This window comes from Aythya marila (genome assembly GCF_965140915.1).
Source record: "Aythya marila genome assembly, chromosome: Z".
NCBI lineage: Eukaryota > Metazoa > Chordata > Aves > Anseriformes > Anatidae > Aythya > Aythya marila.
The window spans coordinates 85361962-85385320 of NC_139080.1; the positions used below are offsets into that span (position 1 = coordinate 85361962).

The following is a 23359-nucleotide window of genomic DNA, read 5'->3' on the forward strand; positions in this document are numbered from 1 at the left end:
CATTTACAGACGTTTACCAAGTCACGCTGAACTTTTCCAGGCGACGGAGCCGGCTTTTTCGAGAGAGCCAGGCTCCCATCTCCGCAGTGCTGGAGGGCTCAGTGTCTGCCCACCGTGCTGAGATGGTTTGATTAAGAAATTAAAAAAAAAAAAAAAAAAAAAAAAAAAGTGTATTTTCCTCGGTCAGGGTGCCCCCTTACCCCCCCCGGTGGCACCGGGGACTGCGGTCCCTTTCGGTGGCAGCGGAGGACGGCGGGCGGACTGCGGTCGGGGGAGCACTTTTCCGCCACCCCCCGAAACCCCTCGACCCCCTCCCCACTTTAAAGAGATGTGTGGGGGGGAATTAAAAGGCGGTCCGGGCTCAGGACTTGTGCACAGTGAGTGGAAAAAATGTGTTAAACATCGGTTTGACGCCCCACCGGAGCTTCAAAATATATACCGGCTGGATTTCTTCTACTTAATTTAATCTTTATTGGACTGGGCTTCTTCTCGCCATCTATTCAGCAGAAGTCCCAGCAAAACGCATCACAGGAGAGAAGGGGGGGAAAGGCGGGGGCAGGACTGCTTAGCCCTTCGTTTGAACCGCGGACTTTAGCAGGTATTTAGCGGGGAGGCACTCCAAGGAGTTTGAAGTAGGTTTCTTAAGTCAAGACTTCTGCCCATGGCTTGAGCTGGTCCTGCAGTGGGGAAGATTTGTGTGTTGGGATGGGAACTTGTAGCCCTGGCAACAAAGTAGTCACTTGAAGGAATTTACAGCCAAAGCATCCCGGACCCAGAGAGAAACGCCAATTTCTGAGCGGCTAGGAGGGAAGAGATAGTGCCCTGGCGTGAGCCTCTGGAACAAAGCTTTTTTTATCTGCTAGCGGCCCCCACTTTCGCCCGCCTACCCTTTTTATTTAAAAGCCATTTTCCCTTCACCCTAAGCCCCAAAAAAAACAACAGCCCGCCTCGGCACGGTGACCGCTGCCTGCGACCGAAAGCCGCGGGCACCTCCCGCGCACCGCCGGGCTCGGGCAATCAGCACACCCGTGTTAATTGCCCCCCTCTGGGGCTGCAGCTCCCTGCGCGGCCGGGGCCACGACCACCCCCCCCGTACCCTCTCTCCATCCCCCCAAAACAGCGTAAGACACGCTCTTCCGACGGCTCTGGCTGGGCGAAACCCAAAGCCGGGAGGCTCTGCGGGCCAGGGGGGAGCAGCGGCCCTGTGGGCAGCGCCGTTCCTGGCTGGGGGTCGAGGGGCAGCGGCATGGACCCCCCCGGGCCGGGCAGGGGGTCCTGCCCCGTGGGGAGCGCGGCTGCGGGCTGGGGGAGCCTCCGCGGGTGCGCAGGGGGCCGCAGCGCCAGCCGGGCGGCCCCGGGGCAAGAGCGTTTTCGTTGCTCTCAGGGCTTCCTCCCCAACCACACACACACATTCACACACACACACACCTCTCTTTTTTTTTTTTTTTTTTTTTCCCCCTTTTTTCCATTACGAGCGATTAGATGGTGTCTATTCAAAGTTGCTGATCCAGAGAGAAAATAGGAGTAGATAAAAGGAGATTTCAAGTGACCTCCTCGTCCCTTTCACACCAACCTGAGCCCTAGAATAGCCAAGGATCAACTCGGACAAAAGCCCTTTCCTTTTCCCTTTCAGCTTCAGAAGATTCAGTGCAAGGGGTTAACAATAAAACATATAACTCTAGCCCCGTTTGGTAGGATCAGGCAATTTTGTATACCTTATTAACGACACCGTTGGATATGCCCGGGCTTCACCCCTAGAAACGTGTGAATAAAAAAAGCCTGCGGATGGTAAAATACATAGCAGTCATTTACAGCTTTTGTGTTGGGCTGGAGCGATTTGTTGTGTTTATTCTGTTTAGCCTAAACTTTATCTAAAGCGCATCCTCGTCCTCCCCACGCAGACGGAATGCGCTGTAATAAACATATCTCCCTCCTGACAGTTTAAGTGAAAATGCTAAGGTTTATTACTTAGATCAACTTCTGATGAGGTAAATATGATTATATCCTTACTGCTGGTACCAGCAACACCACCGCATTTTCCCCAGCAAAACACTTTTGCACCATTTTATCTCGGATGCAGGGGAGAAAGTGACAGTAAATGCTCGAGCCGGTCTTTGGTCTGCGGAAAGTCCAGCTCGGATCTACTTCTGATGGACTAATCCCTGCAGTAAAAGAAATGGGATATCTGACAGGTAACTATTAAGGAAATGATTATATAGTGCAGCCGATTGTATTGTCAGGACAATCTAACAACTTTCAAACTCGTTTCCAAACGTCAGCTCTTCCTCAAAAGCCCTAGCCCAGTTCGGAATAATAAGTAACACCAAATTCATCCCTAACAGAAGTCGAGGATTTAAGACACGGTCAGACGTGTTTCAATGCAAAGCCTCGCGTTAATGGCTTTTGTACACTTTTGTTTCTTTTGGCTTCAGCGCTTAGATCACCGCAGCTTTATTTGTGCCGAAAGTAAATATTTGGTCCTGGATTCACCAGTGTGTTGAAAATGATTCCCAGATTTGCCTTATATAGGAAGGTTTGATTTGCATCAAGAGGTCATCAATTTCTTTTCCTGGAGTCTGCTTGGGAATTGCTATGCTCCTTTATGCTGTCAGACAAGTGGCCTTCGGTTTGGGTGCTTTCTCTCCCCTCCCCACGCAGACGTCTTTTTTTACTTCCAGGAACACATATCTTTTTTTTTTTTTTTTTCCTTTCTTTAGGAAAAAAAAAAAAAAAAAAAGAAAAAAAGGAAAAAGAAAATGAAAGAAAGCGAAAAAGAAAGAAAAAGAAAAGGGAAAAGGCAGACTTTCGGATGTTCAGGCTTCTCTGTTTGGATGGATGGCGAGCGCAAAGTTGTGATTCAGCGCTCTGCTTTCGGGTTGGCACCGCAGCCCGGTACTTCTGAGCGCTAACAAATGACAAACCCCGGCTCGGCGCGGCCCCGCTGCCGGGGAGGCTGCGGGGACGGCAGATTGCCTTCCCGAGGGGGTGGCGGGCGGGGGGGTCCGCTGTCACGCCGCTTTTTGCCAATCCCGTCTAAAATAATTCACGGGAGCACAGGCGGGGAGGCGGCGGCGGGGGGCGGGGGGGCGGCGCGGGGTTGCGCACCCGCGGAGGGCCACGGGCAGCGGGGCAGAGCCCCCCAGCACCGCCACCACCTCCCGTGACCCCCCCCCGGGGCCCTCGTCCACGGGAAGGTCGCGCCGGAGGCGGCGTGGGGAGCCCACTCCCACGAGTGATTTAATAGAAGATTATTAGGCGAGGGGGGGGGGAGCGGCTGGGGAGGGGGTTGCGGGCGTGGGGCAGCGCTGGGGGGGTGGGAGAAGGATAAGGAGGAGACCCCCCCCACCCTTGGGCGAGGCGTGGGTCTGGCGACAGGCTGCGGGGATGACCCCGGAGGGCCGTGGTGATGGCGGAGGGGACACCTGCAGGGGAGAGGGGGGTGCCCCCGGGGGGTGCCCACCCAGCGGCAGGCCGGGGGGTCCGGCCACACAAAGCCCCCCGGCGGCCCCCGGGGGGGGGGCGAGGGGATGGAGGGCGGCAGGCTGAGGGCAGGTGCCCCAGAGAGCAGCCCTAAGTCCCGGGAGGAGCCAGCCCTGGTCCCCCCGGGAGGTTCACGCACAGACACACGGACAGACACACGGACGGGGGATACAGCCCCCGGCGGAGACCCCTTCCCAAATCGGGGAGCGATCGCTTCTCCCCCCGTGAAACACCACCTCGGGTGCGTGCATCCTCTGCTGCACCGGTCAGACAACTCGGTTGTCCTTCAGGGCTGGCCAGGGAATGGGAGACAGAATGGGAAAAGGGGGGAAATGTAAAAATTTAAAGCAAAAAATAAGGGAAAGAAGAGAAAGGCCTGGGAAGGAAGGCCCCAGCGCTGGTGATGGGAGATGAGGCCTGGCTTGGGCAACGCTGGCTGGCGAGGCCTGGCCGAGGATGCTGCGGGGGCAGCCGAGCCGTGCCGAGCCATGCCGAGCCGTACCAGGGCCCCCTCCCCAATTTGGGAGCTCCATCTCTTCTCACAGTGCCCGCGGCCCGGCCGGGAGCAGGGCAAAAGGAGCCCCCAGCGTCCCTCTTGTCCCTGCCACATCCCGCCCTGTCCCCTGGCGGAGCAGGAGACGTGAAAATGCTGGAAGTTGGGGAGACAGAGAGGGAAATTTTTACACGTCAGAACCGCTCGCCGGGTCCTGTGACAGCAGCCTATATATTTATTGTCCCCCATCTCCTCCGCTCCCTGCGTGTGCATATATGCACACACACACATGTGAGTCCGCGCGTGTGGTGTGTGTGACGGTGTTTTTGTACACATACACTGCTCGCAGGGCTCGGCAGGTGAGGCCGGCGTTTAACATTTGGTTTTTGGAAAACCCAAATCTCAGCTCCCTGCTCGCCCGCCGCGCTCTGCCGTGACGCTCAGAGAACAGCCCTACCTGCAACTGGCTTTCACATTACGCCCCCCACGCCTGCCCCCCCGCCAGAAATAGCGTTTAGAAGTTGTCACCGCTCATCTCCTGAATGAACTTTTCCTTCCCGCAGGGGACGAGGGGACGAGAGACAGGGGCTGGCGCGGCCCCGGGTTGGGTTACACCAAGGGGAAAGAGGGAGATACAGAAAGGGAAGGAAAGGGGAAAAAAAAAAAAAAAAAGACAAAAATAAATACACACATCGAACCCTAAATCCTTTCAAAGCTCAGATCCCCCAAGCCTGAGGAAAGCGGAGTGCGGGGCGACGGAGGGGAAATAAGGGCTGAGCCCCTCAGAGATGCTCGGCGCGCTCTCCTCTGCCCATCCCGGACCCGCAGAGGTTAGAGAGCGATCACAGCTCATTTCCCAATTACACGCGAGCTGTGGCCGTTTCTGCGCGCCCCTGCAATTCGCCGGGGAGAGGAGAGGAGAGGAGAGGAGAGAGGAGAGAAGGGCAGAGGAGATGCCTCCCGCCGGCTGCGCTTCGCTCACACCCGGGACACGGCCGTGGGCACGGGGACAGGGCGCCGCGGGGGGGCTTCTCCCCACGACCCCCACGAACTTCCCCGGCCCTCCCAGCACCGGCTGGCTGGGGCGATGATGCTGTCGCCTTTTCCCTGGGCAAGGCAGCGAAGGGTCCGCGGCGAGGCGAGGGGAGCCCGCACCTCCCCGCCGCGCTCCCCCTTCCCGCAGCAGCGCGACTCGGGTGGGTTTGAGCTGTCCCCCCCCCGCCCGCTCCTGCTCGTCTCGTCTCGGAGGCATCTGATTGCTGCCCGTTTAATCTGTTGACACTATCACGCAGATAAACAGGCTGCCATCGATCTTTTCATTAGGTGATCGCATAACAAACAGAGCAGGTGAAAAAGGAGAGCGCGCTGGGATGCTCGCAACTTGTGCTCGGGGGCTGCGAGGGGTGGCCGCCCGCCCGCCGCCCGTGCCCCCGCCACCCGCGTGGGGCCGCCCGGAGAAACACGCGTGTCAGAGGGGCCGGGGGGGGGGGGGAGTGTGCAAATACCCACACACGGGGGGGGTCGGGGGTTTGGGGAGGGGGTCTGGGCTCATGGTCAAAGCAGCGGTGTCGGCGCCCCCGGAGCGGGAACGAGGGGCTGAGGCCGGGCCGGGGGCGTCCCGGGGCGGGGGCAGGGTGTCCCCGCCAGGCGCTGCGCCCCCGCCGCCCCCCGAAAGCCCGAGGACGAGGAGCGAGACTTGCCTGGGGTGGCCGGGCCGGGAGCGGGGCCGGCGGTGCGGGAGGAGCCGGGCTCCGGCGGCGGGGTCCGTCCAGCTCCGCTCAGGCTTTCTCCCTCTGCCTGTGTCTGTGTCTGTGTCTCTGTCTCTCTCTCTCTCTCTCCCTCTCTCTCCGTGCCTTGCTCTGCCTCTTTTACTCCCTGTCTCTTCACAGTCTGGGGAGTAAAATCTGGATGATATACATACCGAGCTTGCTTTTTTTGTCTGATTTAATCTTATTCGTTTCACCTTTTCAATGACCAAGAGACAGGACCGAGAGTTTATTTAGAAAGAGGGAGAGAGAGGAAAGGAGCCTACTGTTGCATAGTCAATAACATCCTTTTTATCAATGCAATATACAATAGAGACGGCTTGGCCAAGGGACTCATTGAAAATCTCTTCATTATTTCGGGACAAAATCAAGCGTTTATTCTGATCTCAGAAATGATGAAGGATTCTCCTTTCCAGCCGACTCCCAGCCTTGGATTTCAGAGCTGACAGGGAAAAAAAAAAAAAAAAAAAAAAAAAAAAAAGTAATCACGATACATCAAAGTTGAGTGTGTGTGTATGTGTTTTGTTTTATTTTTTTTTAAATGAAAGCAACATCTCTTATAAATAAATTAATAATAATAATAATGGCAATAAAACTTCTGTCATATATTTCATCCCTCTTCCCCCTGTAGGCTTTTCCCCGGGCTTACCATCTGATTGTAAACTTTTATGGGAGCTAAGAGGAGGGTAGCCTTTTCTTTCTCTCTTTTTCCTTTTTTTTTTTTTTTTTTTTTTTTTTTAACACTTTGTTTCTTCTTTGTCAGACACAGTCTTTCGACCCAGAGCGAATTTCAGACCTCTCGCAGAAGGGGGAGGTTTCGGGGAAGGAAGGCTTGCGAGGAAGGAGTCTAGCGGAGGTGGACGCTTAGAAAGAAGGGGTTTCTCCCTCTCCTCGGCGCAGCCGCTATATATTTTTTTAAAAATATATTATTATTTTCCTATTATCTCCCCAGTTTATGGAAAAAAATAAATAAAAATAAAATAAAATAAAACAAGGAGAAGAAAGCGAGGGGAGCGGGGCGGCGGGGGGCGGGGGGCAGAGATGGGGGTCGCGCAACCTCCCCCGCGGGAAGGTCGGGGGGACCCGGCGGGAAGCGGGGGGCTCGGAGCGGGGCGGGGGCTGTGCCCGGCGGGCCCCCGGTGGTCTCCTGTCCGCTAGATGGCAGCCGGCGCCAGCGATTCTTGCTCCGCGCCGCCGCCGCCGCCGCCGCCGGGGCCGGGCCGGGCCGGGCCGAGCCGAGCCGAGCCGCGCCGGGCGCTGCGGGACGCGGAGCGCGGCCGCCCCCAGCATCCCCCTCCCCACCCGGTATCCCCCTCCCCTATATTCCCACCGCCCTCCTCCGAGCCCCCCCCTGCCTCCGCCGCACCGCGCCGGCCCCTCCGCGCCCAGCCGCGCAGCGCCGCGGCCGCCGGCACCGAGGTTTGCTCCGCGCGGGAGGCGCGGACAGAAGTTACTTGGGGAGGGAGGGGGCGCAGGGGGGGGGCGGCTGGATGGTGGGGGGGGGGGGGGCGCCTGGGAAGGGAGGGGTTCGGGCAGCTTCCCTCCCCCACAGCACCCCTGCCGCCCCTCGGAAAACAGCGCGAGGAGAGAGGGGCACAGATTTAGCAACCCGACCCACCACCCCCCCCCAAAAAAAAAAAAAAAAAAAAAGAAGGGGGGGAGCGCGGTAGGGGCTGGGCGGGAAGGGCCGGCCGCGAAAATAGCCCGAAGTGGGGTCGGAGCGCGCACAGATGCAAATATGTGCGTGAACGTGCGTGTGCAAGTGTACACACGCGGGCACATGCACTGCTTCTTGCACAAGGCGTGCTTTCCTTTCCATCATTAAAATCCCTCGCATGTTTTTTTTTTTTATTATTATTATTTTTTCAATTGGAAACAGATACAGGAATCCCAATTTAAAACGCTGAGAAAAAAAAAAAAAAAGGAAAAAAAAAAAAAAGGAAAAAAAAACTTTTCACGGGGTGCCCAAATCGTTCCCTTTTAATTCCCCTTTCCGCCTATCGCAATGCATCCTCCTCTTTTGATGTGTGTGCTGGGGTGTGTGTGAGAGAGAGAGAGAGAGAGAGAGAGAGAGCGAGGGAGACCGTAGACGACCCATACTAATCAGGTCTCAAAGTAAATAGCAGCGCAGGGCGATCTCAATGTAAATTGTGCTTGTCAGAAGAATCCCCTCTCTCTCTCCCTCCCTCCCTCTCCCTCCCTCACTCCCCCCTCTCTCCTCCCCTCCCTTCCCCATCCCAGTCAGTAGGTAGCAGAGAATTAAAAAAAAAAAAAAAAAAAGGGAGGAAAAAAAAAAAAAAAGACCTGGGGGGGGGTAACCAATGGAGTGAAGGAGGCTTGGCTAACCTTAGCCTCCCATTTTCTCTCCCCCCAATTCAGGGCTCTGACCAGTCAGTCGCCTTTGATTATCAGTTGCCAGCAGCCCTTCTCTTGGCTCCTTGACATGAGCTCCATATAAGGCAGCGATCTCCATAGAAACGTGTCAGTTTCAATAGTAGTGTCAAAGTTCACTATATACAGACATTCGCGCAGATCCCCCTTTCGGAAACATTGCTCTGCTAGGCTTCCCGTTTAAACGCATTCATTTTTTGGGTCTCTCTCTCTCTCTCTCTCTCTCTCTCTCTCTCTCGCTCCCTCTCTCTCCCCCTCTCTCTCTCTCTCGCTCCCCTTTCTTGCATATTCTATTAGTTGTTTTTTTTTTTTTTTTTCCTCCCCTTCATCTCCCTCTTCTCCTTCCTTTTCTTCTTTTTTCCACCCTTCCTCCTTGTGTCTTTCGCTTCATTCCTGCAGGAGAAGAGAAGAAGAGAGAGGTGAAACTAAAAAAAAAAAAAAATCGGAAAGAAAGAAAAAAGGGGAAAAAGCAGAGAGAGAGAGACGGGGGGGGGGGAAGCTCGGAGAGAGAGAGAGAGAACGCGTTCACATCTTAATACCGTTATTATTTTGACCGTTCTTGCCTATTTTTTTATTTTGGGGGAGGGCTCTGCTTCTGGCTGATGAGTTTTTACCCGAAATACTTTTTTTAGGCAAACAAACAAACAAAAAAAAGAACCTTTTGGGGGCGATTTCCACCGATCTTTTTTTTTTTTTTTTTTTTTTTTTCCTTCCCTGCAACCAGCATCGTGTGTTCTCACAGGAGAAGAAGAAGAAGAAGGAAGGGGCAAGAAAGAGGAAAAGAAGAGGATTTATTTATTCGACCTACTTTGGATCTCTCTTTTTCCTGCGTGTGTCATTATTATTCCCATTCTCTATTTTTACACTTCGCCGTGAATTCGTCTCCTCTGCGAATTTAGTCACATCCGATTTTTTTTTTTGTATTTTTTTTTTTTAAAAAAAAAAAAAAAAGAAGAAGAAGAAGAAGCGAGCGAGCTCCAGAGACACAGAGAGCGAGAGAGAGCGAGCTCGAGAGAAAGAGCAGCGACCGGCAACCTCCTCCTCCTCCTCCTCCTCCGCCGCCGACACGGGATCAAACTGCCTCAGCTCCCCGCCCGCCTCCGCCGCGCTCCCCGGCTCCGCCGCCCTGAATGGCTGACGGCGCCCTGCCCTGGACCTGGCCCCCGGACACCTCCATGCCCTGATCGCCGGAGGCCGGATCCTTCCTCCGCCTCCACCTCCCTCCTCCCCGGCCCGGCGGCGCCCCGAGAGCCCGCACCGGCAGCGGCAGCGGCGGTGGGAGCAGCCTCCGCGGGCCCCGGCGGCGGCGAGCGGCGAGCGGCGACCTCCTCCTCTTCCTTCTCCTCCTCCTCCTCCTCCTCCTCCTCCTCCTCCACCTCCTCCTCCTCCTCCTCCTCCTCCTCCACCTCCTCCTCCTCCTCCTCCTCGGCGGCGCTCCGGCTTCCTCTATGCCTGCACATCCTCCGCGCTCGTAGCGCCCGGACCGCGTGTGCCTGTGCCCGTGCGTGTGTGCGTGTGCGCGAGTGGGGAGCCGTGTGCCGGGCGTGTGCGCGCGTGTCTGCCTGCGTGTGCGTGTCCGGCGTGTTACTCTCCTGAATGCCTCTCCCGACAGCCTTGTTTGCCGTTTCTGATTTTGCAACTTGAAGTGGCGGAGGGGGGGGGGGAGGGAGAGGAGAAGAGGCGAGGGAGAGAGAGAGGGGGAAGCAGAGAGACGGGGGCAGTTTGAGAGGGGGGGGCAGCGCAGGGAGGGAAGAAAAAAAAAAAAAAAAAAAAAAAAAGGAGAGGGGGGGGAAAAAGAGAAAAGAGGGAGAGAGGATAAAAAATCCTCCGACGCCCCCCTCCCCCTCCCTTTTTTTTTTTCCTTAAAAGAAAAAAAAAAAAAAAAGAGAGAGAGAGAGAGAGAGAGAGAGAGAAGAAGAAGGAAAAATTAGCGAGGGCGCGAGGAGCGAGAGGAGGGGGTCTGGCGGCGGAAAATAAATAAAATAAAGAAAACGGCAGGAGCGGCTCCAGCCGGCGGCAGCAGCGGCGGCGGCAGCAGGGCAGCGGCAGCCGAGGCGGAGGCAGGCGGCAGGCACGGTCCCCTCGCTCCCCGCTCGCCCCCGGCCCCCGGCCGCCCGCCCCCCCCCCGCCCCCCGCCTCTCTCCCCGGCAGCCCGCAGCGAGCCGCGCCGCTCCCCAGCACTTTTTTGGGCCCGAGATATGGCAATGGTAGTTAGCAGCTGGCGAGATCCGCAGGAAGACGTGGCCGGGGGCACCCCGAGCGGCCCCAACCCCGCAGCGCAGCCGGCCCGGGAGCAGCCCCCCCAGCAGCAAGGGGGCTCGGCCGCCCCGCACACCCCGCAGACCCCCAGCCAGCCGGGACCCCCCTCCACGCCGGGCACGGCCGGGGACAAGGGCCCGGGCCAGCAGGGCTCGGGGCAGAGCCAGCAGCACATCGAGTGCGTGGTGTGCGGGGACAAGTCCAGCGGCAAGCACTACGGCCAGTTCACCTGCGAGGGCTGCAAAAGTTTCTTCAAGAGGAGCGTCCGCAGGAACTTAACTTACACATGCCGTGCCAACAGGAACTGTCCCATCGACCAGCACCACCGCAACCAGTGCCAGTACTGCCGCCTCAAGAAGTGCCTCAAAGTGGGCATGAGGCGGGAAGGTGAATATTTCTTCCCTACTATACTACCGCTCCCTCTCCCCCCGTGGCTGTCGTGCGAGTGTGTGCGAGTGTGAGTGAGCGTGTGGCGTGCGCACCCGGCCGCGCACACGCGTGCACACAGAGACGTGCATACACACGCGCGCAGAGTGTGTCTGTGTGTGTGTACGGATATATTTGCAGCTCTCCGTGGCGATCTAGGTCTCTCTATATTTACATGCACATGTCAATCTCTCCCTCTGCCTGCACTCCATCTGGCAGCTTTGCACCAGGTTTTGTTGTTATTGTGGATGGTGGTTGGTGGTGTTTTCTTTTGCTTTTTGGTTTGTGCCTCCTGCCCTCCTCCTGCTTCTCCCCACCCCCTTCCCCGGCACCGCCACGCTCTTCCCTTCCCCGCTCATTGTGCCGAGAATTTATTATTATGATCGCTCGCTAAATATTTATCGTTTAGCCGCTATCTCCGCGCGCGTGTGTCTGCCTCTCCGCGTGTCTGCGTGCGTGTGTGTGGATGTGGTTTTGTCTATTGTTGGCATGAGACCGGGGGGTGGGGGGAGATACATCTCTCTCTCTGTACGAGATGTGCTTCCATTCAGCTTCCTTTCCCCCCCACCTCCCGCCCCATCATTTCTTTTTAAACCCACAACACTTCTCGGTAGATCCATTCCCAGGCTCTTTTTTTTTTTTCTTTCTTTCTTTTTTTTTTTTTTTTTTTTTCCTGAAAGAAAGATGAAAGACGTGTAAGTAGGAAAGAAAAGAGTAAAAGGAGGCGGGTGGGGGGACGAGGAGGGGGAAATGTGCTACTGTATCTCCGCTTCCCTGCGCTTCCCGGTGCCCCAGAGTGTGCTTCTGTGCGAGATCTGGCCTTGTTTTCACTCCATGCGTTCAAAGGAAAGTTTGTGAGTGAACCGGGTTTCCGTACTTCTGTCATTTTTTTTAGCACGCTGCTCATTTTATTTCTTCGTCAAACTCCACCCTCTCCTTAAAGCCTGCATACAAATTGCGATTTATAACCTATTTACCGATCCTTCTCATTTTAGCAGAATTCCTAGCCTGCATCTGGCAGTGGGCTCCTCACCATTTCCAAGTGCTCTTTTATTTATATATTTGTTTGTTTGTTTCCCCCCCTCTCCCTTCCAAGAGTTGCTGTGGTTTTCCTCGCTTTTAGGCTCGTTCCTCGCGTAGGAAGATTTCCTGCCCTTCTTTCTCCTCGAAATGTGTTTCTCGGTTTACAGTGAAAGTTTACCCTGTGACTATCGTTAAAGATGCCTGAGAGTCACACCAGCGAAACAAGTCGGTTTTGCGGACTGGGGATTACTCCTGCCTTAATTGGTTTTGAAATTGTTATTTTGTATGCCACGAGAAAAGGAACGAAGGTGCTCCAGATCTGAAAGAGCTCGCAAATATGACGACTTCATTGGTAGCTTCAGGGGCTGTTGGTAGGCGTCTGGGAGAGGGGAAGGAAAAAAAAAAAAAAAAAAAAAAAAAAGGAGAAGGGGGTGAAAAAACGCATAGATTTGTGTTCGCAGTTAATTGATAAATAACTGCCAAGTTTAAAAGCAGATCCAAGAGGCAGAGGTGGGCTGGAGGGCAGGAGCAGGAAGGTCCGGCCCGGGAGACTTGGAGGGCTCGGTGGGGAATGGACGTGGCTCTGCTAAATGGGAATAAAAGAGAAAGTTGGGGAAATGTGCCACGCCAGAAAGATGAATTATCTGCGTGCCAGCCCGTGTGCGTGTGTGCGTGAGTGAGTGTGTGCGTGCTCGTGTGAGCGTGAGCATGTGTGTGAGTGTGTGTGAGTGTGAGCAGAAATAAGCCTGAGTAGCTGTATCTTCTCCTTAAGTTACCTTTGTTTACATGGCATGCGGCTGAAAACGCTGGCACTGATGAAGTAAAACACACACACACTTAAAAAAAAAAAAAAAAAAAAAAAAAAAACTTTGGTCAGCTTTCGGGACTCGAGGCATGCTTACGCTCTGTGTGGAGATGGTTAATGAATCCAGTGTTTTTGCAGTTGCAAGCTTGTGCATTCACTGTGCAACGCTGACTGCAGGCTTTTGCAGTGGCAACAGCGCACCAAAGATATTAATTACACCGTCCCCTTTTTTTTCCACGAATGTTTGGCTATTGTAAGTTCGGACCTTTTTGTTTTATTTTCCCCTTCCCTTGATAATATTTAATCTTTCTCTTCCTTTTAGCAGGGAGAACTTTGCTGGGCGGGGGAGGGGGGGGTCCTCTATGGAAAGCTTGTTCTGTGTAATAAAGTTAGCAGTGGGGAGCTGGGGGGCTGCGACCTGTTCCAGTTTTAAGGGTAATGATGTGGTATTTTTGAAGAATATGGACGCGTTTATTTTTATGATTTTTATTTAAAAAAAAAAAAAAAAGCAACACAGCAGTTCACTTGTAAATCTCAATGCTACCAGGGCAATCGGCTGGGATCCACAACAGAGCTTGGCTATATTTTTAACAGCTGGCTGTGATTTTTAACCCCACTTTCTTACCACCCGGAGGATTCCTTTGATTTTATTTTTACGTGTGGGGCTGCCTTTTGTTGCGAGAGGGGAGGGGGGCACAGCGGCGGTGGGGGTTGGGGAGGGATGGGGGGGGGGGTGGCGGATTTGTCTTGTTTGCCTTGGCTTTTTTCTTTTTTTTTTTTCCTTTTTTTTTTTTTTTTTTTTTTTTCTCTCTCTCTGTTTTAATCTGTGTTTATTTTCGTGAAGCCTGTCTGTCTTGGGGGGCGGGGGGCGCTTGGCTGCCGCTGCTGTGCTGGGGGTGCCTGAGCCGGGGCTGGGGTCGCGGCCGGGGCCGGGGCCGGGGCCGGGGCCGTGCCGTGCCGTGCCGGGCGGGGGGGCGATGCAGGTCTGCCGCAGCTGCCCGGCTCCGCATGCCTCTGGCTGTGTGTGCCCGTGCGTGTGCCGGGGGGGAGAAGCCCGGCATTGTCTCCGGCTGTCTGGCAGCGCCGCCGGGGCGATGCCCGCGAGCCTCCTGGATGCACATTTCCTCTCCTTCTCTCCTTGTTTTTGTCAGCGGTTCAGCGAGGAAGGATGCCGCCCACCCAACCCAACCCCGGCCAGTACGCCCTGACCAACGGGGACCCCCTGAACGGGCACTGCTATCTCTCGGGATACATCTCCCTGCTGCTGCGGGCCGAGCCCTACCCCACCTCCCGCTACGGCAGCCAGTGCATGCAGCCCAACAACATCATGGGCATCGAGAACATCTGCGAGCTGGCCGCCCGCCTGCTCTTCAGCGCCGTCGAGTGGGCCCGCAACATCCCGTTCTTCCCCGACCTGCAAATCACCGACCAGGTGGCCCTGCTGCGGCTCACCTGGAGCGAGCTCTTCGTGCTGAACGCGGCGCAGTGCTCCATGCCCCTACACGTGGCCCCGCTGCTGGCCGCCGCCGGCCTCCACGCCTCCCCGATGTCCGCCGACCGCGTCGTCGCCTTCATGGACCACATCCGCATCTTCCAGGAGCAGGTGGAGAAGCTCAAGGCGCTGCACGTCGACTCGGCCGAGTACAGCTGCCTCAAAGCCATCGTCCTCTTCACCTCAGGTGAGCGCCGGGACAAGAGGTTTGGGGCGCGCCGAGGTTTGGGGCGGGGGGCGGCGGGACGGGGGCGATGCGCGCGGGGGTCGCGGCGGGGAGCGCGGGGACACGGCCTCGGGACCCCGCCTCGCCCCCTCGCCACCCCCCGGCGGAGTCCCAAACGTCCCAAACACAGGCGGGCGTGCATCGGGCCGAGCGGAGACGGCGGGAGCGTGCGTGCGTGCGTGTTAACAATTTTTTCTGATGATAGATGGTTCAAATTAACCGGCAGGAAAGTGCATTAACATCGCCTTTGAAGTGCTCTGGTTGTAGCCTATAAGAATATAATACATCTTCTATTATTGTAACCTGCGAGAGAGAAATTTATAAACATCAAAGACGAACGATGCGGTGGAAATGTAGGCAGTGGAAGCGAGGCGAGATAAGAGGCCTCGCAACGTCATTTTTTAATTATTATTCTAATTATCGCCTCGATGGGGCTAATTGCCACTTTTTCTACTTGTTTGTTTTTCTTTTCTTTCCTTTTTCTTCTTCTTCTTTTTTTTTTTTTTCTTTCTACTCTCCCTTTCCACTGTCTCTTTTCTGTCCGGTTTGTTGTTGTTTGGTTCGAGCCCTTTTATTATTATTACTTTCCTTTTTGCTGTCTGTTGTATTATTGTTATCCTTTTATTATTTTTTTTTTCACCCTGGTCTTCTCACTTAGTGATAACTAAATAGTCCTAATAAATCTGACTTAAAACTAGGCCAAAGCAAAATTAAAAGCGTTCCTGAACAAAGATGGCAAATCGTTCAAAGGCCTTGTTTAACAGTAAGCATTTTATAATCCATCAATATTTGTTGCCTTTCATGCATGAAAAATAGTATTTACATTGTATTAAAATGACTCCTAAATTTGCACAATATTGTAATGTAGCAAATGTAGTATTAATATCGATTTGAACATCAGATAATTTATTTAGACAGGAGTATCTAATTTGTATGCAGGGTGGTCGGAGACATGTACTGTGACTGCCCCCTTTTACTTCCAGTGCAAATGCAGTCTCTCGGCGTTGGAGGGAATATTTCTTTGCAGAGGATAAAGTGCAGATCTTAAAACAAATGGAAGATTTACTGAATAGCCAGCTCGACATTTTAATGCATTTTATCTTAATAAGTCTTCCTGATGGAAACATGTTTTTCAAAAGTGACAAAGAGACCTGGCAGCATTTATCAGGCTGATTTAACTCCGGAGCCTGCCTGCAGACTTACGCACTCTCCATCCCCATTCATTTCAGGGTGTTCATCAATAAGTAGGGTCGATTGGGGAGAACCCTTCTGTGATTCCCCCACCCCCCACCCCCTCCCCCCAGACCCAACTTCGAGAAATTAGGAAAGCTCTGGCCCGTGCCTCAGTGCTTCCCGCCGCCAAAGGCGCTGGGAAGACGATTTCCCCAAATTAGGACATTTTTTGAGGGGGAAAGGGGGCTTTTTCGTATTTTTCTCTCTTCCCCTCTCTTTCTGTTCCCCCTCCCACCTCCTTCCTTTACCTTCCTCAGATGATCGACCTTGGCTAGAAAGGCAGTTGGAGGCTTTAGATGAGCCCCTCATTTACATATATTAAAAACAAATGTAATAATTAAATGTTTACGAGGGGGGAAGCCTGTTCCCACAATGGAGCGGGGCGTGAATGGGGTTTAGAAAGGGAACAATAATATTATTTTGGAGCAGGATCGCATGGGGCATCTCAGAAAATGGAAATACAGCTGTCAGGAGTAATCTACCCCTTACCCCCATCCGCACATTTCCACTTTTCACTAAACTTGTTTTGATTGCTTAGCCAGAGGGGAATTCATGGGAAGCGTTTCTCAAAGTCGTCCAACTTTTAAACAAACTTTGACTGATGGAAAAGACATTTTTAGGCATATTGTCCTAAGTCCTTTGCTAAGGACTTCGTATTTAAAGCTGGCATGGGTTTCTCCTGTTGTGGTTTTTACATTTGGGCTCCGGATAGTATATTTAATCCGTAAAATTCTGGACACCGTCCAACGACTGGGTCGTGACCCAAAACCTGCTCCCTTTCTTGACTCTCTCTCTCTTTCCTCCACCTTCTTCTTCTTTTCTCTCTATTTTTTTCTTTCTTTAGAGTTATTAATTCCTGCATCTACCTTTTCCTCGTCATAAATAAACGTTTCCAGGAAGGGACCGAGCTAAATAACATAAATCCAATAAATCTATTTGCAGCGCAATAAGAACTTTGATTTCTAGTTAGATGCCAGCTGATTACATCTATATTTTCTGAACACTAAACTCTTCTGAAGGCGTAACATGAAATACATTCCCACTACTACAAAGAAGAAGGCTGGAGTGTGCTGAACAGTAATGGTTATTTATTTACATAATTTCTTTTCCATAGACTGCGGGAAGAAATATAGAGCTTTCCCGTATTGACACACTGCCATATGAAAAAGTGAGGCACACAGAATTTTCACATTAGCCCACTTTCTGAGATGGGATAATAATTCACCTTCGGTAAACATGTATTGCATTATTTCTTCCATGGATTGCGCTTCTCTGGACTCAATAATCTAATCGAGCTGTGCATCCCTTAATTATTATTATTTTTAATCCCGTTCTAGAGGGAGAATTAAGCCTTCCCACCGCCACCTTTAAGGATCCGAAATAAAATCCAAATAAACGCATATGCCAGACTATTAAAAATAATTAAAGCTCAATAGATATTATCGGCACGAGAAAAATCAGACGTGCTTGGCGGCGTAATGCAAATCCCAAGGCGTATTTTTCTCCTTCTCCTGCCTGCCGCCCTCCTAGCCAGCAACTGCCCCATCTACAGCGTCCGGTGACCTGCAGTATAGGTGCACTTACCATAAATATCTGATAAATATTTTACTAACCTTAAGGGTATGACATATGGGGCATAAAGAAAAAGCCCTGCTAGGGTGTCAGTAAGACCCTTTCATATTGCATTGTTTGGAAGTTGAATAGAATCCTAATGCATAATGGGCAGATAATGCATGTAAAATAGCAAGATATATGTAAATATGGAGTGTGATTTGTGGCAATCAACATATGAACAGGCCTGTGTTTTTGATATATATTGCTAACAAGAACAGGCCCGAGCGTTTGATATATATATATGTTGCAACCTGGAGCTTTAGATGTTGCAAAATATCATTGCATTAAAGGTACAGTATGGGTTAGCAGAGCAGTCTGGCTCAGATAATTGTATATCTGAGGGATGCCAAGTCCGCAGTTCAGGTCAAAGGTTCCCCTCTTCAGAAGTTCTTGAATTATGGCTTGTTTTATTTGTATTTTTGCTCGAGGCCACAGTATTGTAGATGAAGGTGTTCAGAATTCTTTGTAAAGCCAGTTCTTGATATGAGAAGGCAAACTTCAAAAATCTAGTCGCTACAGATTTTTTTTTTTTTTTTTGAATAATTTGTTGTGTCCTTCCAGGGTCATAATTCTACATTCACAATTTTATAATGTCCTTTTGGGGGGCCATTAACATGCATTAATTCATATACAGATCTATACATTAGCAAAGTCTGCCTTTGATCTCTGTAAAACCGCAGTGCCAGCTGACGGCCTCTCTCTGATCCTGACGTCTTCTTGTCGTTGTTGTTGTTTATTTAATTATTATTATTTTTTTTATATAATATCTATTATTAATCTGTGAAACAATGTAGATATTTGAGCCACGGAGGTTATCACGCCACTCTTCCCTGCCCTCAGTTCCCAGCCCAAGACCCCCAGCCAGCCATCACTCCTTGCACAATTACTCCTGCGGGCGCGGGGCTGCGCGTGTAACACGCCGATGGTGCGTGCACCTCTGCCCCTCTCCCTGCGCACCCGCGGAGGCCCCGGCCGCGCACCTCCCCGCCCGGCCGCATCCTGCGCGGTGCGTGGGGCGCGGTTCTGGACACCGCCGGCCCCGGCTTTTAGTGTGTGGGCCCTGCCGGGCGCGGAGCCGCCGGGACGCGGTGCGGAGCCGCTTCTCCGCGCCCTGGTGCGTAGCAGGCAGTCAGGGACCCCCCCTCGGCATCCCTCCAGACCCCATCCCCTGCCTCCCTGCGATGCGCAGCCATGTCAGCAAACTCGCTCTGTGTCTGCGCGCTCCGCAGTCCCTGCCTCTCTCTCTCTCTCTCTCTCTCTCTCTCTCTTTCCCTTTATTATTTTTTTATTATTTTTATTATTATTATTACAATTTCCTTTCCCGGCAGCCCCCCTTTCCCACCGCTGTTATTTACCGGGGGCCGCTCCCGGTTCCCAGGAGCGCGGTGATGCACACGGGGGAGGGAGGGGGGGGTGATGATGATGATGATGATGATGGGGAGGGGAGGGGGCGAGGTCGCGGCGTTTTTTTTTTTGTTGTTGTTTTTTTTTGTTTTTTTTTTTTGGGGGGGGTGGGATGGCACGGCTATCAGCGCATCCCCGCGGAAATACGCACCGGGGGGGGTGGGGATGAGCGAGGAGCGACCCCGGCGGACAGGTTATTGATAATCCGCGTTATTTATAGGAGGGGGATGGGAACTGGGGGAGCGTGTGTGTGTGTGAGGGGGGGGGGGTATCTCGGGGGGGTGCCCCCCCCCCCTCCATGGGGGAGGAGGGGGGCGCCGGCGCGCAGCTTCCCGGTCCGCTTCGCCGCCACTAACCGCTTCTCCCTTCCTCCCCCTCCTCCTCCTCCTCCTCCTCTCCTTCCTCCACCCCCCCCCCCATACTCCCCCCCCCCATCCGCCGCCCTTCCGCGGGCGCGGTGCGGCCGGCAGACGCCTGCGGGCTGTCGGATGCGGCGCACATCGAGAGCCTGCAGGAGAAGTCGCAGTGCGCGCTGGAGGAGTACGTGCGGAGCCAGTACCCCAACCAGCCCAGCCGCTTCGGCAAGCTGCTGCTGCGGCTGCCCTCGCTGCGCACCGTCTCCTCCTCCGTCATCGAGCAGCTCTTCTTCGTCCGCTTGGTAGGTAAAACCCCCATCGAGACCCTCATCAGGGATATGCTACTGTCGGGGAGCAGCTTCAACTGGCCTTACATGTCCATCCAGTGCTCCTAGAGCCCGGCCCGCACCCCCGGCAGAGACGCTGCGCGGCGGCGGAGGCGGGAGCGCTCGCACCGAGGGGCAGTCGGGGTGCGGGGGGGCCCCGGGAGGCGGACACTAAAACAAAAGAAAAGGCCCGAGTGGGATCAGAGGTGTGGCCGCGGTTGGGAGAAGGACGGACCTTGGCGTCCGTGGAGGTTCTGGTGCTTTGGTTGGTTTTCGGTTTGGTCGGTTTTGCTTTTCTTTTTTTTTTTTTATTTTTTTTTCCTTTTGGAGAGGAGGAAAAAAAAAAAAAGATGATAATAATAATAAAAGACAAAAAAGCAAAAAAAAAATACAAAAAAAATACAAAAAAATATGAGTATTGAGGGGATATTAATCAAACCTGAAGGGGATACTGGATCTTCCAGGATTTATTGTGGACTGTTGTTGATATATGCTGTACAGTAACAAACAAAACAAAATGCGTTGAAACTGAACTGAACCTTGTGTAGAATGAAAAACAAACAAACAAGCAAACAAACAAACAAAATTCCACGCGCAAACACTTACCACGAGCATTGTTACTCATTTTGTAAAATATTAGTCTTTATTTTCATTTTTTGTAAAACTTAAAACATCGTATGCGCATAAAGGAAAAACAAAAGAAACGAGAATTAGGGGAAAATAACATTTTCCAAATAATTATAAAAAAATTGTCCTGTGTCTATGTATCTATATCTGTTTTGTATTTTTTTCTGGTTCCAAACCAGGTTTCCTGTGATTCTATACTAATAATTTTTGATATAACCCTTTGCTTCTTATAATGAGTGCGATATATGTTGTCGAAGCTGTTCTTCAAGAATTAAAATTGAAGTGAGAATTTAAACAAAAATAAAAGAATTTAGCAAAAAAAAATCAACTTATCACCCCACAACCCATGAGTCTTGTTGCTTGAAACATGCCAACAGTTCACCAAAAAAAAAAAAAAAAAAAAAAGGAAAAGAAAAAAAAAAAAGTTTAACCTCCCTGGACTTTTTAACTCCTTTAGTGGTGTTAAAAGGGAGAACGTTAAAAAATAAAATAAAATAAAATACAAAGTTGTGAGGGGCCAGCCAAGCTGTGCAGACCACGTGATGCCCCCAATCTGGCTTGGCTGTGCTGCCGAGGCCTAGGTCCTGCGGGTCCTGGTACGGTGCCGCAGGTGGGCTCCCTATGCTGGGATGGGGGTGGTGGGCTTGCCACCTGTGCCCTGTGCCACACTGGCCTGCCTGCACTTGGAGGCCTTCTCCCACCAGCTGGAGTTCCTGCCGAGTTTACACCTTGCTGCCTCCCTCCAGAAACCATGGGCATGGATTGAAGTCACCCTACCCCACTGACACTGTGAGGAGGTGTGTGGGGCCAGGCATACCCTAGCCATGACCCCCGTTACCCTCTGTCCCAGGCATAGTGGTGTCTACCTGGCTCTTTCTGTTGCTTTTATTCCTTTTTTTTTTTTTTTTCCCCCTCTTCTTCTGTTCTACCCCAAGGCCTCATAGACCTATGAGCATGCTCTGGTGAGCATGCGCTGCGCTTGCTCTTGGCTGAAACATCGCCCTCGCTCTTTTGCTTCTCTCCTGTCACTGTGTGCTGAGGGTACTCCCAGCCCACTCGTACCAAAAACCAACTGGATTTTGGCTCCTTGGGTGGTGAGCCACTGCTGTCCATGTTCATGCCTGTCACATGTGTGCCCCTCCTCACAGGAACACGGGTGGGAGCACCCCATGCCAGGCTGGGTCCCAGGTCTGTGCCAAAAGCCCCACTTCATTTTGGCTTGTGCTCTTTCTTTTTTCTTTTTTTATTTCTTTTTTTTTTTTTTCAAAGAAAATTAACAATCATTTCTGTAATGGAGCTCCTTTGAAGGTAAAGGCTTCACAATGCTTCTAGCTGGTGGTGCAGATCTCTGTAACAGCTTTCAGTGCATTAATGTTTTATAGGATCTGAGACGGAGCTGTAAGAACACATACTACCAAGGGAGCTCTTTCTTAACGTATTAATAAAGCCGGATCTTTAAAAATAACATCCCCCCCCACACACAGACATCTCCCGTGCCCTCCAAACAAGCCCGGATGAGGTTGGCTTTTCAGTTTGTGGAATCATGGGCAATGTTTTTCTTTTAATTTGCTGTCCTCCATCCTCTCCTCTCTCTCTCTCTCTCCCCTCTCTCTCCTTTTCTTTTTTTTTTTTTTTTTTTTTGCATTAACAAGATCCTTCAATCCAACCCGCTTGGGGTTTTTAATATTCTAGGCGCAGCAGATCCGAGGCGAGAGCAGCTCTATACAGTAGGCACTTATAGCTGGATAATCAACATCGCGGGCAGAGGCTCCGTGGGGGCAGAGCCCGTCTCGGCAACGAGAGGCGGCCTGGATTCGCAGGTGCTGCGTGGGGGGCGCGGGTGGGTTCCAACCTGGGTGGAAACCGGGCACGGGGAGGCTCCTTCCCTTCCTCTCCCACATGGGCGACAGCCTCGTCCCTCGCCCCCCGCGGGCATGGGGCTCCGGCAGCCCCCCGGGGACAGGGACATCCCGCCCCGGGAGGCGCTGGGAATGGACCCGGAGAAGCTTTTTGGTGGGGCGGACGGCCGGGGACCCGGCCGGGTCAGCACCGAAAGGCAGAGCAAACTAACTGGAACACGAACACACGCACGCACACGCAAAACACACGCACACGCAAAAAATAATAATAATAAATATACATATATACAAAACACACACACAAACAAATGGGGATATCGGAAGAGAAAGACAGGTCTCGGTTTCTTCCAATGAGATGTAAATATATTCATTACAGTGTTATCCCACTGATGAAAACAGATAAACTTTTTCGTAGGTCAGAAACGTATTTTTCAATTAATTTTCATATTTATGAATAATAATAACCCACCGATTGCCAAGAAACTTGCAGGTGTAGAGGAGGTGTACGAGATGCACTTATTTCCATGTATGTGCCTAGAAAGAAGTGTTTCAATCCCTTATTAAACTTTGCTTATAAGACAGTATTGTGTTCTGAAGTGTTAAATAACCCAGTCTGCGTTGTGTTGGTGGATGTTTTCCTTTGCCACGCTCCAGCCTCTCGGGCATTCATACGGCGGCTGAAAATACTGTATGATCGCGTCACCGAGCGCTGTGTTGCTGGAAAAAAAAAAATAGAAAAAAAAAAAAAAAAAAAGCAATGTGAATGTGGAGAGGGGCCGGGGTCCCTTCGCAAGTTTCTGCTGACTTGTTCGTAAGCTACAATATACTGCTTTGAAACCATCTCCAGCTACATTTCTCCTGCCTCGTTGTCGCGCAGGGCTGCCCGCCGCGGTCCTCGGCACCTACGCTGGCAGAGGGAGGTGGGGGGAGGAAAAAAGGGGGCAAATAGGGGCCGCAGTGGGGGTCCCAGCCCACCCCTCCCACCCCATCCCCGCTCTGCGGACCCGCTCCGGCCCCTGCCGCGGCGGAGAGCGCGACCTATACAAAGGGCCCTACCTTTTAGCTCCTCGCTAACTAGCTTGCCTCCTCCCACCGCCCAATTAGCCCCCCGCTATATATTCAATCGAATAAATATTTGGAAATACTTTTAAGTGGAGGGCCGAGCCCGGGCGGAGGCGAGGGGGCTCGGGGAGGGATGCCCGGGGCTCGGCTCCGCTCCGCTCTCCCCGGCGCTGCCTTGGGGCAGCTCCTCTGCCCCCAAAGCTGCCGCCCGACGGGGGGACGGGGGCGAGGTTGACCCTGCCCGGCCCCCCCCGGCCCGCCCGGGACTCCCCCGCTGCCTCCCCCCGCCCCCACCTGCGGGGCAGGGGGCGCCGCCCCCGCCTCTGAGCTCCACAAAGGGTCAGCGCCGCTGCCCCCCGAGCCCCTCCGCGACGAGATTTGGTTTTGGGGAGGGTCAAAGAGGGGCTGGGAGGGGGGGAGGGCTCTGCAGGCTGCGGGGCCGCGCAGGTGTGTGGGATGCGCCCAGGGTCGAGCTTGGAAGCGCCCCAGCCAGTGGCCCTGCCCGGGGTCATGCCAG

At 52.9% G+C, this 23359-nt stretch overlaps 2 protein-coding genes and 1 long non-coding RNA gene across 10 annotated transcripts in view; 2 read left to right on the forward strand and 1 right to left on the reverse strand.

The window, feature by feature from the left end:
- LOC309890353 overlaps positions 1 to 5750 on the reverse strand; it is a 48127-nt gene extending 42377 nt beyond the window's left edge. Inside the window, exon 1 of the long non-coding RNA XR_014319409.1 lies at positions 5674 to 5750. This is a non-coding gene — a long non-coding RNA (uncharacterized lncRNA). The remainder of the gene's footprint in view (positions 1 to 5673) is intronic.
- A 1727-nt stretch (positions 5751 to 7477) lies between these two features.
- On the forward strand, positions 7478 to 9787 carry LOC309890243 (uncharacterized protein; the record flags this gene model as incomplete). The annotated part of the gene is made up of 4 exons (XM_082783929.1): positions 7478 to 7489; positions 8238 to 8549; positions 8873 to 8960; positions 9083 to 9787. 4 exons carry the CDS (start codon positions 7478 to 7480, stop codon positions 9724 to 9726), a joined length of 1056 nt encoding a protein of 351 aa, XP_082640055.1. The 3' UTR covers positions 9727 to 9787.
- Positions 9788 to 9911: 124 nt separating this feature from the next.
- On the forward strand, positions 9912 to 22345 carry NR2F1 (nuclear receptor subfamily 2 group F member 1). Of its 8 annotated transcripts, none has more exons than XM_082783548.1 (5): positions 9912 to 10776; positions 12782 to 12896; positions 13795 to 14322; positions 19083 to 19270; positions 21614 to 22345. In XM_082783548.1, the coding sequence occupies exons 1-5, from the start codon at positions 10329 to 10331 to the stop codon at positions 22132 to 22134; spliced, it is 1800 nt and encodes a 599-aa protein (XP_082639674.1). In that variant the 5' UTR covers positions 9912 to 10328; the 3' UTR covers positions 22135 to 22345. The 8 variants fall into 8 exon arrangements, with proteins under 8 accessions (XP_082639674.1, XP_082639675.1, XP_082639677.1 ...); XM_082783549.1 differs by lacking the exon at positions 21614 to 22345 and adding an exon at positions 19355 to 21562 and having other exon boundaries at positions 9916 to 10776; XM_082783551.1 differs by lacking the exon at positions 12782 to 12896 and having other exon boundaries at positions 9927 to 10776; positions 21614 to 21727.
- Positions 22346 to 23359: the final 1014 nt, after the last annotated feature.

Bases quoted from the DNA above. Each gene is read 5' to 3' on its own strand.
- NR2F1 (XM_082783548.1), top strand. From the start codon at position 10,329: ATGGCAATGGTAGTTAGCAGCTGGCGAGATCCGCAGGAAGACGTGGCC. The intron at 10,777-12,781 runs GTGAATATTTCT...GTGTTTTTGCAG, and splicing joins AGTGGGCATGAGGCGGGAAG to TTGCAAGCTTGTGCATTCAC. The intron at 19,271-21,613 runs GTAGGTAAAACC...TTAATATTCTAG, and splicing joins AGCTCTTCTTCGTCCGCTTG to GCGCAGCAGATCCGAGGCGA.